Source organism: Cnephaeus nilssonii (assembly GCF_951640355.1).
Source record: "Cnephaeus nilssonii genome assembly, chromosome: 3".
Taxonomy (NCBI): Eukaryota; Metazoa; Chordata; class Mammalia; order Chiroptera; family Vespertilionidae; genus Cnephaeus; species Cnephaeus nilssonii.
The window spans coordinates 102,761,793-102,776,563 of NC_137074.1; the positions used below are offsets into that span (position 1 = coordinate 102,761,793).

Below are 14,771 nucleotides of genomic sequence, written 5' to 3' on the forward strand. Positions count from 1 at the left end.
CTCCCTCTCCCTTCCTCTCTGAAATAAAAAATATATATATTAAACTTTTTTCTTAATATTTCTACCTTTCTAGTATTTTACTAAATCAAAGAAATACAAGAGTCTGCCCTTAATGTTTTTTAAAAAATGTTTTTATTGATTTTAGAGAGGGACAGAGATAGACACATTGATGAATGAAAAACGTCATCTATACGCTGCCTCCTACTGATTGAGTTTGCAATCCAGGCATGCGCCCTAACCGGGAATCGAACCAGTGACCTCTTGGTTCATGGGTCAACACTCGACCACTGAGCCACACTACCAGATCCCCCTTATTCAGTTTTTTTTAAAAAAATATATTTTATTGATTTTTCACAGAGAGGAAGGGAGAGGGAGAGGGATAGTTAGAAACATCTATGAGAGAGAAACATCGATTCAGCTGCCTCCTGCACACTCCCCACTGGGGATGTGCCCGCAACCAAGGTACATGCCCTTGACCGGAATCGAACCTGGGAACATTCAGTCCGCAGGCCGAGGCTCTATCCACTGAGCCAAACTGGCCAGGGCCCCCTTATTCAGTTTTTCTTTCTATGGTTTCAGTTACTTGTGGTCAATTGTGTTCTGAATATATTAAATGGAAAATTCCAAAAATAAACCATTCACAAGTTTTAAACTGCACACCACTCTATCAGTAGGGTAATGAAATCTCACCACTCTGCCTGGGTTGTGAATCATCTCCATGTCCAGCGTATCCATGCTGTATATGCTATAATCCACCCAATCGTTAGCCACTTAATGGCTGTCTTAGTTATCAGATTGGTTATCAGAGAGAAAGAGACCACATTCATGTAACTTTTATTACAGTATATTGTTATAGTTGTCCTATTTTATTATTATTAATAATCTCTTACTGTGCCTAGTTTATAAGTTAAACTTTATCACAGGTATGTATGTGTAGGAAAAAAATGTATACGCAGGATTCAGTACTATCTGCAGTTTCAGGCATCCACTGTGGGTCTAGGAACGTATCCCACTTGGATAAAAGGGGACTACTGTATTTTAAATCTCATTTCAAGCAGATTTTCATTGTCATACACTCTTTTTTATTTTTACCACCTAACTCTTACTCCCAGAGGATAATGTATTTAAAAGAAAAACCAAACAAAATAGGTAGTCAAAGAACACCTCAGTGATTTTTATACTGATGTGTGCTCAGTAATTTTTTACAAAGAATTAAATGGATTAAATCATTACAGAAATAAAGAAAATTCTTTAAAAAAATGAGTCTAAGAATTTTGATGGGAACAGTAACTCTGGTGAAAATAACAAAGTTTCTATGATACTATCTCTGAGATAAACATTTTATAAATGATTAATAAGTTTACTATAAACTGTGCTATAAATGGGAATTAATTAAAACAACTGTTAGGCTTCTAAGCCAAAAAAACATTATACTGTTTCAGAATGCATTATTTAACATTTTATTATAAAAATATTTTTTAAAGTAATATATTATAAAAGTAATCTGTATCAATTTCTAATATCAGAAATAAATGTTGAAAGCAATTATATGTACATATATGCACACATACACTCCAAACACAAAACATTTAAAATGCCAAATTTAATGCATTCGATCTTGACCAAAGCTTGATAGAAACTTTGGGGCATCAGCAAACACAGTCATCTGTTTGTGTGTCTCTCTCAAGGTGTTTCTGGATTCTTTTCCTTTACATACCAGATTAAATATTAGCCCTGGAAAATGAAAACCTATATCAATGCAAATAAAATAAAAATAATTTCAAATGTAAACCTGATGAAAATAATTAACTGTAATATGAATTGGTTTTGATAATCAAATGTCTTGCATTATCATTATATCATTTTTTCATCATATGAAAATACAACCAAAACAATCACAGTCCATGTTTGGAACACATTTACCTCATCCTCAGATCTCTAGGTTTATAATTTGAAATACCAAAATAAAATATTTTACTCTATTTTTAAAGTCTATATTTACTTTAGAACTAAGAAAAACTTTACTTCAGATAATACAAATAATATGAATAACTTAACTCATTTACTATAACATGATTTTTAAGGATTTATTTAAAATTTTGATAATACAGTAATATTTTAGGATAAAAAAGCCATATTATATATTAAATAGCAATTTTCCTAAACTTGCCTTCTAAATTAATAAAGGATTTCTTGAGTGAAAAACTTATAACAAAGCCAAAATTGATTAAATTTAAAATGTCTTTATTCATTTATATGGTAAATACTCTCTCCTCCTAAAAAACAATGACATTTGTCTTTTAATATGTCAAACTTAGCTAGATAATTCATGTGTCTTTTTTTTATTTCATGTTAACATGATCTAAAATGCAAAACACAAAAATCAATTTTAATAGGCATTATTAAATAATTTCACACATATGCAGAACTTTGGAAAATGGTTAAAATTAGAGATGAATGTTAAATGTGGGCACATAAACATTCCGTATACACCAATGAACGTAACAGAAGACGAGTTCCCACTGATTTCTGGTAACCAACTTCCTTTCTGTGACTCTTTAAATACCCAATTCCAAATCTTCCAGCTCCCGGAGAAGGGCTTTTTCTTTTTGAATTTTCTCCAACTATAAAAGTTTAAAACAATAAAGTTATTAAAAAGGAAATAAAATAATTATTGGCTCCATAGCCAAATAGCAAAGAAGAAAATATTTAGAGAGAATATAGCTGACAGTTTATCAGATCCACTGGTAAATAGATTTAAAAATACAGATTGGATGCCCAGCCAGTGTTGTTCAGTGGTTAAGTGTTGACCTATGAACCAGGAAGTCCAGTCAGGGCACATGAGAGTAGAGGACATGCAGGAGGCAGCCAATCAATGATTCTATCTCATGACTGATGTTTCTATCTCCCTCTTCCTTCCTCTCTGAAAATCAATTAAAAAAATAAAAATAAAATAGAAGTGCAGATTGTAAACATGTTCTAATTTATAATCTGGCATGAATCATGGGGGCAAAGGAAAGAAGCTGTCTTTAAGTCCTTTTTTCCCCCCCAATATATTTTTATTTATTTCAGAGAGGAAGGGAGAGGGAGAAAGATAGAAACATTAATGATGAAAGAGAATTATTAATCAGCTGCCTCCTGCATGCCCCCCACTGGGGATCGAACCCACAATCCTGGCATGTGCCCTGACCAGCAATTGAACCATGACCTCCTGGTTTACAGATCCATGCTCAACCACTGAGCAACATCAGCTAGGCCAGAAGCTGCCTTACTTTAGGTCCAGTAAAATTTCCAGTCTACATCTGGGCTTAAAAGTGCTGAGGAAAGGAAGAGGGAAGGGCAAAAAAAGAGCAGTGCAACCTGAGACACAGGAAAGAAGAGAATCTTCTATTTGTCTAACATAATAAATGCTCTTATTTTCAGCAGCAATAGCATTAAAACACCTCTTAGAAGTAGTGACTTTCTCAGTCACCATGATCTACTTCATGCCTCCCTCTATCCCTGTTTGAGAATAAAAACATTAAAAAAATATATGGCATATATTTTCCCAGAGACGTTTTTAAAACCTAAGTGCTCTTTTACCCAGTGAAACAATTGCTTATAATAAAAAGAGGAAGAGTAGTCATGACGATGAGCTCAAATTAAAAATGCAGAAAAGACCTGATTTTTTTCTAGCTGTTTTCCAGTTGCTGCTTGTTCTTTCAGTTGTTCGATTGCTTTCAGTTTCTACAAATATCAAGAGGAAGAAAGAGTAAGTCATTTTAGAATGCAAATGTCCTTATTAACAACTCAATTATATGAATGTGAAACCTGAATAAGGAGAATCAATTATCTTACATTTGTATTAAGAATAGTCTGTTAAAATGCTAAGGTAAACTATTTTTTAAAATTAAATGCAAAATTAGGTATGTTAACAATATAGGGAATAAAGGGGGGATATAAAGTACAGCATAGGGAAAGTAGTCAATGATCCTATCTAATAAAAGAGTAATATGCAAATTGATCATACTCTGCTACACCCATAAGCCACGCCCGCCAGCCAATCAGGAGCGAGTATGCAAATTAACCCAACCAAGATGGCTGTGGCCACGGAGTGAGCAGGAGGCTTGGCTCCGTTCAAGGCTACAAAGTTTCAATTATAGAAGATAAATAAATCCCAGATACCAGGGCCTCCGCTTGGGTTGCCGGGGGGATGTGTGGCCGGCCTGCAAACCACCACAGGCCCTTCGCCCAGGCCATCCCATGCCCCAAGGGAACCCCACCCTGATCCGGGACACCCATCAGGGCAAACCAGCTGGCCCCCACCAGTGCACCAGGCCTCTATCCTATCTAATAAAAGAGTAATATGCAAATTGACCATCAGTCCAACACACAAGATGGCTACCCCATGTGGACTCAAGATGGCCGTCACAAGATGGCCAATAGGGGAGGGCAGTTGGGAGGGACGAGGTCTGCAAGGGAGGGCAGTTGTGGGCAATCAGGCCAGCAGGGGAGGGCAGTTGGGAGGGACCAGACCTGCAAGGGAGGGCAGTTAGGTGTGACCAGGCCAGCAGAGGAGGGAAGTTGGGGGCAACCGGGCCTGCAGGAAAGGGCAGGTGGGGGGGGGGGGGACCCAGGCCTGCAGGGGAGGGCAGTTAGGGGTGAGCAGGCCTGGGTCCCCCAAGGGAAGGGCAGTTAGGGGCAAACAGGCTGGCAGGGGAGTGTTAGGGGGAGATCAGGCTGGCAGGCAGAAGCGGTTAGGGGCAATCAGGAAGGCAGGCAGGCGAGCAGTTGGGAGCCAGCAGTCCTGCCCGTTTAGGCCGGGCAGTTGGACATCCCCTGAGGGGTTTCAGATTGGAGAGGGTGCAGGCTGGGCTAAGGGACACACCCCGCCGTGCACGAATTTCGTGCACCGGGCCTCTAGTATTGTACTAAGTATGCATGGTGGCAGGTGGGTACCATCCTTATTGGGGGGCGAGGAATCACTTCATAAGTTATATAAATGTCTGACCACTATGCTGTACACCTGAAACTAATATAATATTGACTATCAACTTTAATTGAAAAACTTAAAAATAAATAAATAAATAAAATATGCTCCAGCTTGTGGGAAAAAAGAATATACATTTGGTGAAATATTTTCCAGCCTTTTAATTAATGTTATACTGGTATATGTATATGTGTGTGTGTATATATGTACATGATATATGTAAATATATCACCAACTTCACTATTTATTTTAGCACCTCATTGTACTAGGATGACATCTTTGGCTTTAAGGGAAAATTAATAGTGCAACCTGGGAAGGGCTCTAGAGACCTGATTTTACCTCCACATCTGGTTGCAATTTGACAAGCTAATCAACTTCTTTCTGTCTCTATTTGCTCATCCTTAAAACTGGAAATAAGGTCTGTTCCTACTTGTCTCATAAGTGTCTAATAAAATGCTAAGTATAAAAGTATTCAGCATATTTCTGTACAAATCTACATTATTTATTATTTCAAAATCAATAATGAAAAGACTAATAGGCATTAGACAATTGTAAATAGAACTTAAATCAGCGCCATTCCTGTGACAGCATTTCATAGTGAGAAAGCAACAAGAACTGCTATAAACTTCTTAGATGCCTATTTAGGAGTCTAAATATTACTTTCTTTATAGAATCCTCACACATTTCTTTCAATAAACACATCTGACTTGCACTGAATTCTCACCTTCTTTAGGTTCTTGATTTTTTTGTCTACCTCAGGGTCTCCAGAAGTTTGTTGAGAGACAGTATTTTGAGCTGAGCTGTGTGATGTAGGTGTAGGTGACAAATCCAGACTCTTGTCACTTCTTGCTTCCTGCAGGAAAAATTCAATTGTCTAAAATGAAAACATTGTCTTGGTATATAACATGAAGAAACCAAAATGTGATTTTAATCTTTTATGCTACATTTTATATAAAGAAGAGATCTGAATTGAAGGTCTGATAAAATATGTGACACTGTACCACAATAAATATAATGCAGCTTAAAAAAGTACCACAGTACAATGAGACAGACAAAAGGTTTTTATATAATATTTGTCACAGGGAACACTTTGTTAGATCTAGAATTTAAAGTAACATATAAAAATATATTTTTTAAATGTTATGTTATCCTAATATATAAAAACCAAAACCAAGGGTCTGTAACGTCCAAAACGACCGAAGGCTCAACCGAATGCCAGGCTGCGCATGCAGCAGGTTCCGGTGGGCAGGGACTGGCGAGTGAGCTGAACTGCTGACCTCTCCAGGGAGAGAGGTGGGGCTGATCAGTGGCTACCGCGGCCACTGGCGAGGCCAAGGCTGCAGATCAGACCCTGCTTCTCTCTCTCTCCGGGCCTTGCCAGCAGCCGTGTCACTCGGAGAGATCAGTAGTTCAGCCCGCTTGCCAGCAGCCTGGGGTGGCTATTGATCAGCCCCACCTCTCTGATCAGGCCCGGAGATGCTGACTGGCATAGAAACTGACCACTCAGAACCTAATGGGAGTGAACTGCGAAGGCAGAACCTAAGGTGGGGGCTGAGGAGGGGTTTTAAGGGCAACAGCTGTTTGGTGTAAGGTGTAAGAAAGCAGTTCAATTTTTTAATGACCGGTTTGGCAGTATAGTGCATATGGCTGACTATCAGTCCAGATATAGGGATTATGTATTTTTGTCTGCCAAGAGCATCTCCTCCTGCTGAAAAAGGCTTCCCCACCCATTTAAGCAATCATATCCTTTATAATCTACCTACACTAATAAAAGAGTAATATGCTAATTAAACCAGGTCTATCAGCCACCTTCTGGACGTCAGACTTCCTTCCAGACAAAGCCATGGTGGTGGGGACCGAGGCAGAGGCAGTTAGGGGCAATCAGGTCGGCAGGGGAGGGCAGTTGGGGGCAAGATCAGGCTGGCAGGGGAGGGCAGTTGGGGGCGAGATCAGGCCAGCAGGGGAGGGCAGCTAGGGGTGATCAGGCAGGCAGAGGTAGTTAGGGGCGAGATCAGGCTGGCAGTGGAGGGCATTTAGGGGTGATCAGGCAGACAGAGGCAGTTGGGGGCGAGATTAGGCTGGCAGGGGAGGGCAGTTAGGGGCGATCTGGCAGGCAGGCAGAGGCAGTTAGGGGCAATCAGGCAGGCAGGTAGAGAGGTTAGGGGCGATCAGGCAGGCAGGCAGGTGAATGGTTAGGAGCCAGAGGTCCTGGATTGTGAGAGCGATGTCCGATTGGCAGTTGGACATCCCCCAAGGGGTCCCTGATTGGAGAGTGTGCAGGCTGGGGTGAGGGAACTGTCCCCTGTGTATGAATTTTGTGCGCCAGGCCATTCGTACTACATAATACCATTAGGGTTTCAGGTTTTAAGATCAGATCCAGTTTGCTTACTCTCCTATTATATACATAAGAATACTTAAAAATTCATAGTCAAAACAAAGACATTCTAAGTAAGTTTAACTCCAACATTTTTTGACAACATACCAGTCAAATCTTTAGGATGACAAAACTTTAAGGCTTAAAGCTAATTTAACAGATTTTTTTTTAAGAGATCAGTACCCCCAAATACCTGCTTTGCAGCTTTCTTAGCTTCATGTTTCCTTTGATTTTTAAGGGCTGTTTTTGATAATGGCTTATCATTTCCTGGTTGTGGTTTCATATTCTGAGGTGGTTCCTCCTCATGCTATGGAAAATGTAAAAGAAACAATTTTGAAATAGAGTACATATTTTAAAAAACATATACAACAAATTACACAATTTGCTAGTATGGGATAAAGTTACTTAATCAAATTTAAGATTACCAGCAAAGAATATTTCAAAACTTTGATAAGTAGTAGGCACATTCCAACTGTCAGGATGGATTTAATGAGGTTCTTCCTATCAGTTGAGAGATATATATTACATAAGAACTGGAAAAATTCAATTTTGTTTACACAATGGAATTTATTTACTTCAATTTTTTAAAATTGAGTTTTACAGAGAAGAAGGTTGTGAGGGAGAGAGAGACATCAATCAGTTACCTCCTGCATGTGCCCTGATCGGGGACTGAATTCACCAACTTTTGGTGTATGGGACAATGCTCCATCCAACTGAGCCACCTGGCCAAGGCTGGAATTTTTTCTTTTTTTTGTATTACTACTGACACATGACCCTTATGAAATTAAATTAGATACCAACAATAGCTTCTTCTGGAATCTTTTTGGATCTGACTACAGCAAACAGAAACCCAGTTTCCTCATTTATTTTCTTTGAACCAAGAATTATTTGCTAGATCTTCGCTTGCAAAATCAGAGATTAGAAGACTAAAAATAAAAGCAAATAGAAAACCTACAACAGACATCAAGAAAATAGATCAAATAGGAAGGAATAAGTTACTGCATAATTATAAATCTATGATTAACACAATGAAGTGGTCTATAAAAAACTAACTAACTAGTCAGATTATACAATGAAAATAGTCATTTCCATCACCAGATATAAGTATAGGATTGAGGAGCATCTAATGTAGAAGATGGGACTATCAATATATATAAAAAGCCAGCAACCGTAATGCTGTAATGACCGAAACAACCGGTTGCTATGATGCCACCTACGGCCAGCGAACAGGCTCGATCAGGGGGTGGGACAGGCTGGCCAACTGCCTGCGGCCCCTCCCCCAACCGGCCCCACCTCAGATAGGCCCCCACCACCCTGATTGGCCCGCGGCTCCTTCCCCCAGCCAGCTCTGCCCCCAACTGGCCCCCACACTCTGATCAGGGGCAGGGCCAGCTGGCCAATCACCCATGGCCCCTTCCCCAGGCCGCTGGCCTCCGATCACCCCTCCCCACGGCCCACAGCCCCTCCTCAGGGCCGGCACCACCCCCAATCAGCCCCCATCACCCCTCCCCCCAGCTAGCTCTGCCCCTGATTGGACCCCCCCACAGCAATCAGGTGTGGGACTGGCCAACCAACCTCCCACAGCTCCTCCCCTGGCTGATGAACCCCAATCAGCTCCCCCACACCTTCGGTGGAGGGCCAGCTGGCCCACAGCCCACAGCCCCTCCCTACAGCCGGCCCCGCCACCAACCTGCCCCCCCACACCAAATGAGGGTGGGGCCGACCGGCCAATCGCCTGTGGCCCCTCCCCACAGCTGGCCCAACCCTGATCGGGCTCTGATCAGGGTGGGCTGGCCGGCCAACCTCCTGTCGTCTTCTCCTCCTGACAGGCCCGACCCCGATCCACCCCAACTGGGGCTGGGTTGGCCAGAACCCACCTGTGCATGAATCTGTGTACTAGGCCTCTAGTCCTATCTAACAGAAGGGTAATATGCAAATTGACTGTCACTCCAACACACAAGCGGGCTGCCCCAATGTGGACACAAGATGTCCGCCACAAGATGGCCAGCAGGGGAGGGCAGTTGTGGGCGATCAGGCCTGCAGGGGAGGGCAATTGGGAAGGACCAGGCCTGCAAGGGAGGGCAGTTGGGGGGAACCAGGTCAGCAGGGGAGGGCAGTTGAGGGGAACCAGGCCGGCAGAAGAGGGCAGTTAGGGGCAACCAGGCCTGCAGGGGAGGGCAGTTGGGAGCGACCAGACCTGCAATGGAGGGCAGTTGGGGGGGGACCAGGCCTGTAGGGGAGGGCTGTTGGGGGGGGTACCAGGCCTGTAGGGGAGAACAGTTAAGGGCGACCAGTCTGGCAGAGGAGGACAGTTAGGGGTGAGCAGGCCGGCAGGGGAGGGAAGTTAGGGGCAATCGGGCCTGCAGGGGAGCAGTTAGGCGTCGACCAGGCTGGGAGGGGAGTGGTTAGTAGTGATTAGGCTGGCAGGCAGAAGCAGTTAGGGGCAATCAGGCAGGCAGGCAAGTGGTTGGGAGCAAGCAGTCCCGGATTGTGAGAGGGATGTCCAACTGCCCATTTAGGCCCGATCCTACTGGGATTGGGCCTAAACAGGCAGTCAGGCATCCCTCAAGGGGTCCCAGAGTGGAGATGGTGCAGGCTGGGCTGAGGGACCCCCCTGCCCCAACCCCCCCGTGCATGAAATTCGTGCACCGGGCCTCTAGTAGTAAATAACACTGTATTGTATAATTGAAATTTACTAAGAGAGAACGGAAATGTTTTTACCCAAAACAAAAAAAATTATCTAACAATTGATTCTACCTACATTGCTATTATCTTAGTTTTTAACTGTCTCTTTAGGCTTTATCATACTTGCACATCAAAGGACCAGATCTTCATTGAACTTGAAAGTGCTATGAGGAAATGGGCAGGGCTCAAACATTTAAGATACAGAGGAGTAAGTTGGAAACCATAGTGACTTTATCTTAACAGCTTCATTAACTATTTCAGATCAAGTTCTATGCATATACATATCCTACTTGAAGCCATTGAGTATGGAGTGGGGCAAAAGGAGGTTTATAGTGAGTACGTGAAACACATAATTTATTCCTGAATTATTATTATTTATTGTACAAGAGGCACGGTGCACAAATTCATGCATGGGTGGGGTCCCTCGGCCTGGCCGGCGATCAGGGCCACAGGAGGTTGGCTGCAGGGAGAGGTTGCAGGAGGTTAGCCAGCAGGGGGAGGGCCCGCGGGAGGTTGGCTGGCCACTGAAGGATAGCTGTGGGAACGCACTGACCACCAGGGTGCCGCTCCTGCGTTAAGTGTCTGCCCCTTGGTGGTCAGTGAGCATCATAGCAGCCAGTCGTTTGGTCGCTTAGGCTTTTATATATATAGACTAGAGGCCTGGTGCATGAAATTCGTGCACGGGTAGGGTCCCTAGGCTTGGTCGGCAATCAGAGCTGATCTGTCCGGCCCCCGCTTGCACCTGCCTTGGCCTGCCGCCGCCTGCTCACCTGACCCACCATCCTGCTGTGGTCCTGCTCTTGTCAGGCACATTGGGGCTGGCAGCGCCTCCACTGCCGCCCGCTGCCAGCACTGCGTCGCGGCGGCCCGACATGTTCCACACCGCCCTGTTTGTCAGCATACGTCTAGCTCCCGTTGGGCCGAACTCCTGCCCGTGGGGACAATTTGCACATTAGCCTTTTATTATATAGGATTATTTCCTTTTGTTTTTAATTTTTTTTTTTAATTTCAGAGATGCTTTCAGCGAAGAAGGGAGAGAAAGAGAGAAATAGAAACATCAATGATGAGAGAATCATTGATCAGCTGCCTACTGACTAGGAATTGAACCGTGACCTCCTGATTCATATGTCAATGCTGAATCAGTGAGCCACACCAGCTGGGCTATTATATTATTTTCGATACATAAAACTTTAAAAATATGTTTGCCTCACCCTGTATTTAGAAACCCTCATTTGTAGAACAGAGAAATTTGGAGGATAAACCTCTGTCACTTCTGTTTTTGGTCTCCACTCTGAGTACAATGAGAGTTAAGATAAACTACAATGTGCTGAACATTTGTTTTATACATCAGAATCCTTTCAATAAGGGGCTCTTGTATAGTACCTTGCTTCGACAGAAAAGTTTCTACTCAGTTCAAAAAACTTCAAAAAATGACAAAGCTGCCTGGCTGGCAGGGCTCAGGGGTTGAGCATTGACATATGAACCAGGAGGTCACGGTTCCATTCCTAGTCAGGGCACATGCCTGGGTTGCAGGCTTGATCCCCAATGTGAGGTATGCAGGAGGCAGCTGATCAATGATTCCTTCTCATCATTGATGTTTCTATCTCTCCCTTTCTCTCTGAAATCAATAAAAATATTTTAAAAATGACAAAGCAATTAAGTAATGATGAAAGAAGAAAGAATAAGTTACAAATCTCTTCCACACCATGTAGCCACTGACAGACTTTTAGTTAAGACAAAACAAAAATCCACACAGCACTAATGCACCGTGAGCTTTTCTGGCTTTAGTTCTATGTTACCACTGTACATATTTCATCCTTACTAATAAAATGTGTTTCTTTGCCCGGCCAGAGTAGCTCAGTTGACTGCAGGTTTTATTCCTGATCAGGGCACATTCCTGGTTTTGGGTTTGATCCACTGTGGGGGCATGTACGAAAGGCAATCCTATACAATAAAAGCCTAATATGCAAATTGTCCCCTCGGGGGGTCGTCCGACTGCTCGCTATGACATGTGCTGACCGCCAGGGGGCAGCGTGGAACATGGCGGGCATCAGGGACACACTGCCACTTCTTGCCGGCTCTCTGGGAGCGGGGTTGATGGAGATGGAGGTGTGGTGAGAATGCAGGCTGCCTGCTGACCTCACTCTCACTCCCCTGCTACTCTCCACCTGGACAACAGGGCTCCAGAGCCGGGGAGGCCCCTGTGCTCAGGTGCTGGGCACCCGCAAGGAGCTTGCCCCACACCTGCACGGCCTCTTTTGGGTGAGCGGGCCTCAGCCACTGGGACCACAGTGGCTGGTTGGGCTCCCGTGGGTTCACGCAGGAGCCTGTCTGCAAGGCCGGCTGGGAGAAAGCACGCTGCCTGCCCAGCTTTCATGCAGTGCTGCTGGGCACCTGAGAGGCCCACGCTGCACCCCGGCCCGCGGCATCCAGCCGCGCTCACTGCATCTCCGTGTGGGGACTCGGGTGCTGTGACTCAGGTGGAGGGGGGTCTGCGGGGGCCTGGAAGCCCAGGTGCTACCCAGGGCCCAGAGGTCAGTTGGGACCTTCCCTACCATGCCAGACTCGCGTTTCTATCACTGGCCAGGCCTAGGGACCACACCCATGCACAAATTAATTCACCAGGCCTCTAGTTGATGTTTCTGTATCTCTCTTTCTCTCTTGAAGCATGTCCTCGGGTGAGGATTAAAATGCCTATATAATAAAGAGGTAATATGCAAATTGACCATCACTCCAACACACAAGATGGCCAGCAAGGGAGGGCAGTTGGGGGTGACCAGGCCGGCAGAAGAGGGCAGTTGGGGGAGGGGGACCAGGCCTGCAGGGGGGGGCCATTGGGGGAGACCAGGCCTACAGGGGAGGGCACTTAGGGGTGACCGGGCCGGCAGGGGAGGGTAGTTAGGGGCAACCAGGCCTTCAGGGGAGGGAAGTTTGGGGAACAGGACTGCAGGGGAGGGCAGTTGGGAGGGACAAGGCCTGCAGGGGAGGGAAGTTGGGGGGACCAGGCCTGCTGGGGAGGGCAGCTTGGGGCAACTAGGCCTGCAGGGGAGGGCAGTTAGGGGCAATCAGGCCAGCAGAGGAGCAGTTGGGCTGGCAGGGAAGTGGTTAGAGGGTGATCAGGCTGGCAGGCAGAAGCAATTAGGGGGAATTAGGCAGGCAGGCATGAGAGCAGTTGGGAGCCAGCAGATCTGGATTGTGAGAGGGATGTCTGACTGCCTGTTTAGGCCCAATCCCACCATCGGGATCGGGCCTAAACGGGCAGTCGGACATCTCTTGAGGGATCCCAAATTGAAGAGAGTGCAGGCTGGGTTGAGGAGCATCCCCCGCCCCCGTGCACGAATTTCTTGTACCGGGGCCTCTAGTCAATAAATAAAGTAAAATTTATTTCTTCAGTTACATTAATTTTTATGTGACTGTTTTAATGAACACATAATAAAAGTGAAGGTATTTTTTTTGAAAACCAATAAATACTTAAGTATAATCCTATCTAATAAAAGAGTAATATGCAAATTAACCACCACTCCGCTACACCCACAAGTCACGCCCACCAGCCAATCAGGAGCAAATATGCAAATAAATCCAACCAAGATAGCTACAGCCACAGAGAGCAGGAGGGAGGCTTGGGTTTCCCCGGCAATGAAGGAAGCCAAGCTTTCCGCCTGCCCTTGCCAGCCTAGGCCTCCACTCAAGGCTACAAAGTTTCAATGATAGAAGATAAATAAATCCAAACAGAAATGGCGGCAGCCACAGAGCTGGAAAGAGCAGGAGGCTAGGGTTGCCCCTGGCAATGGAGGAAGCCAAGCTTTCCACACACCCTGGATGGCCCAGGCCTCTGCTTAAGGCTACAAAGTTACAATTATAGAAGACACATAAATCCCAACAGAAATAGCTGCCGCCATGGAGCAAGCAGAAGGCTTGGCTCCGCTCCAGGCTACAAAGTTTCAATTGTAGAAGATAAATAAAGCCCAGATACCAGGGCCTCCGCTTGAGTCACCAGGGGGCGTGGCCGGCCTGCAAACCACCACAGGCCCCTTGCCCAGGCTGCCCCATGACCCAAGGGAACCCCCACCCTGATCTGGGACATCCTTCAGGGCAAACCAGCCGGCCCTCACCCGTGCACCAGGCCTTTATCCTATCTAATAAAAGAGTAATATGCAGATTGACCATCACTCCAACACACAAAATGGCCGCCACAAGATGGCCAGAAGGGGAGGGCAGTTGGGAGGGACTTAGGCCTGGAACGGAGGGCAGTTGGGGGCGATCAAGCCTGCAGGGGAGGGCAGTTAGGGGTGACCAAGCCAGCAGAGGAGGGAAGTTGGGGGCGACCAGGCCTGCAGGAAAGGGCAGTTGGGAGGGACCCAGGCCTGCAGGGGAGAGCAGTTGGGGGAACCAGGCCTGCAGCCCTCCCCCTGGCTAGCCCCACCCCTGAGCACCCCCCTGCACCCCAAGGCAGTTAGAGGTGACCCGGCCTGCAGTGGAGGGCAGTTAGGGGCAAACAGGCTGGCAGGGGAGCAGTTAGGCATCAATCAGGCTGGCAGGGGAGTGGTTAGAAGGTGATCAGGCTGGCAGGCAGAAGGGGTTAGGGGCAATCAGTAAGGCAGGCAGACGAGCAGTTGGGAGCCAGCAGTCCTGTATTGTGAAAGGGATCCCCGATTGGAGAGGGTGCAGGCTGGGCTGAGGGACACCTTTCCCACACGTGCACAAATTTTGTGCACTGGGCCTCTAGTCTATATATATAAAAAG

General features: G+C 45.6%; 1 protein-coding gene across 6 annotated transcripts in view; it reads right to left on the reverse strand.

The window, feature by feature from the left end:
• Positions 1-75: 75 nt before the first annotated feature.
• Positions 76-14,771, reverse strand: part of EIF2A (eukaryotic translation initiation factor 2A) — a 52,858-nt gene continuing 38,162 nt past the window's right edge. For 2 of the 6 annotated variants that reach the window (XM_079764109.1, XM_079764107.1), the window contains 4 exons: positions 7,537-7,650; positions 5,694-5,822; positions 3,661-3,726; positions 78-2,624 (listed from right to left, as the gene is read on the reverse strand). In XM_079764109.1, coding sequence (XP_079620235.1) covers positions 2,559-2,624; positions 3,661-3,726; positions 5,694-5,822; positions 7,537-7,650 — 375 coding nt within the window. In that variant the 3' untranslated portion in view covers positions 78-2,558. Of the gene's footprint in view, positions 2,625-3,660; positions 3,727-5,693; positions 5,823-7,536; positions 7,651-14,771 lie in introns of all 6 variants that reach the window. The other 4 variants (XR_013813146.1, XM_079764110.1, XM_079764108.1 and 1 more) reach the window with 4 other exon arrangements.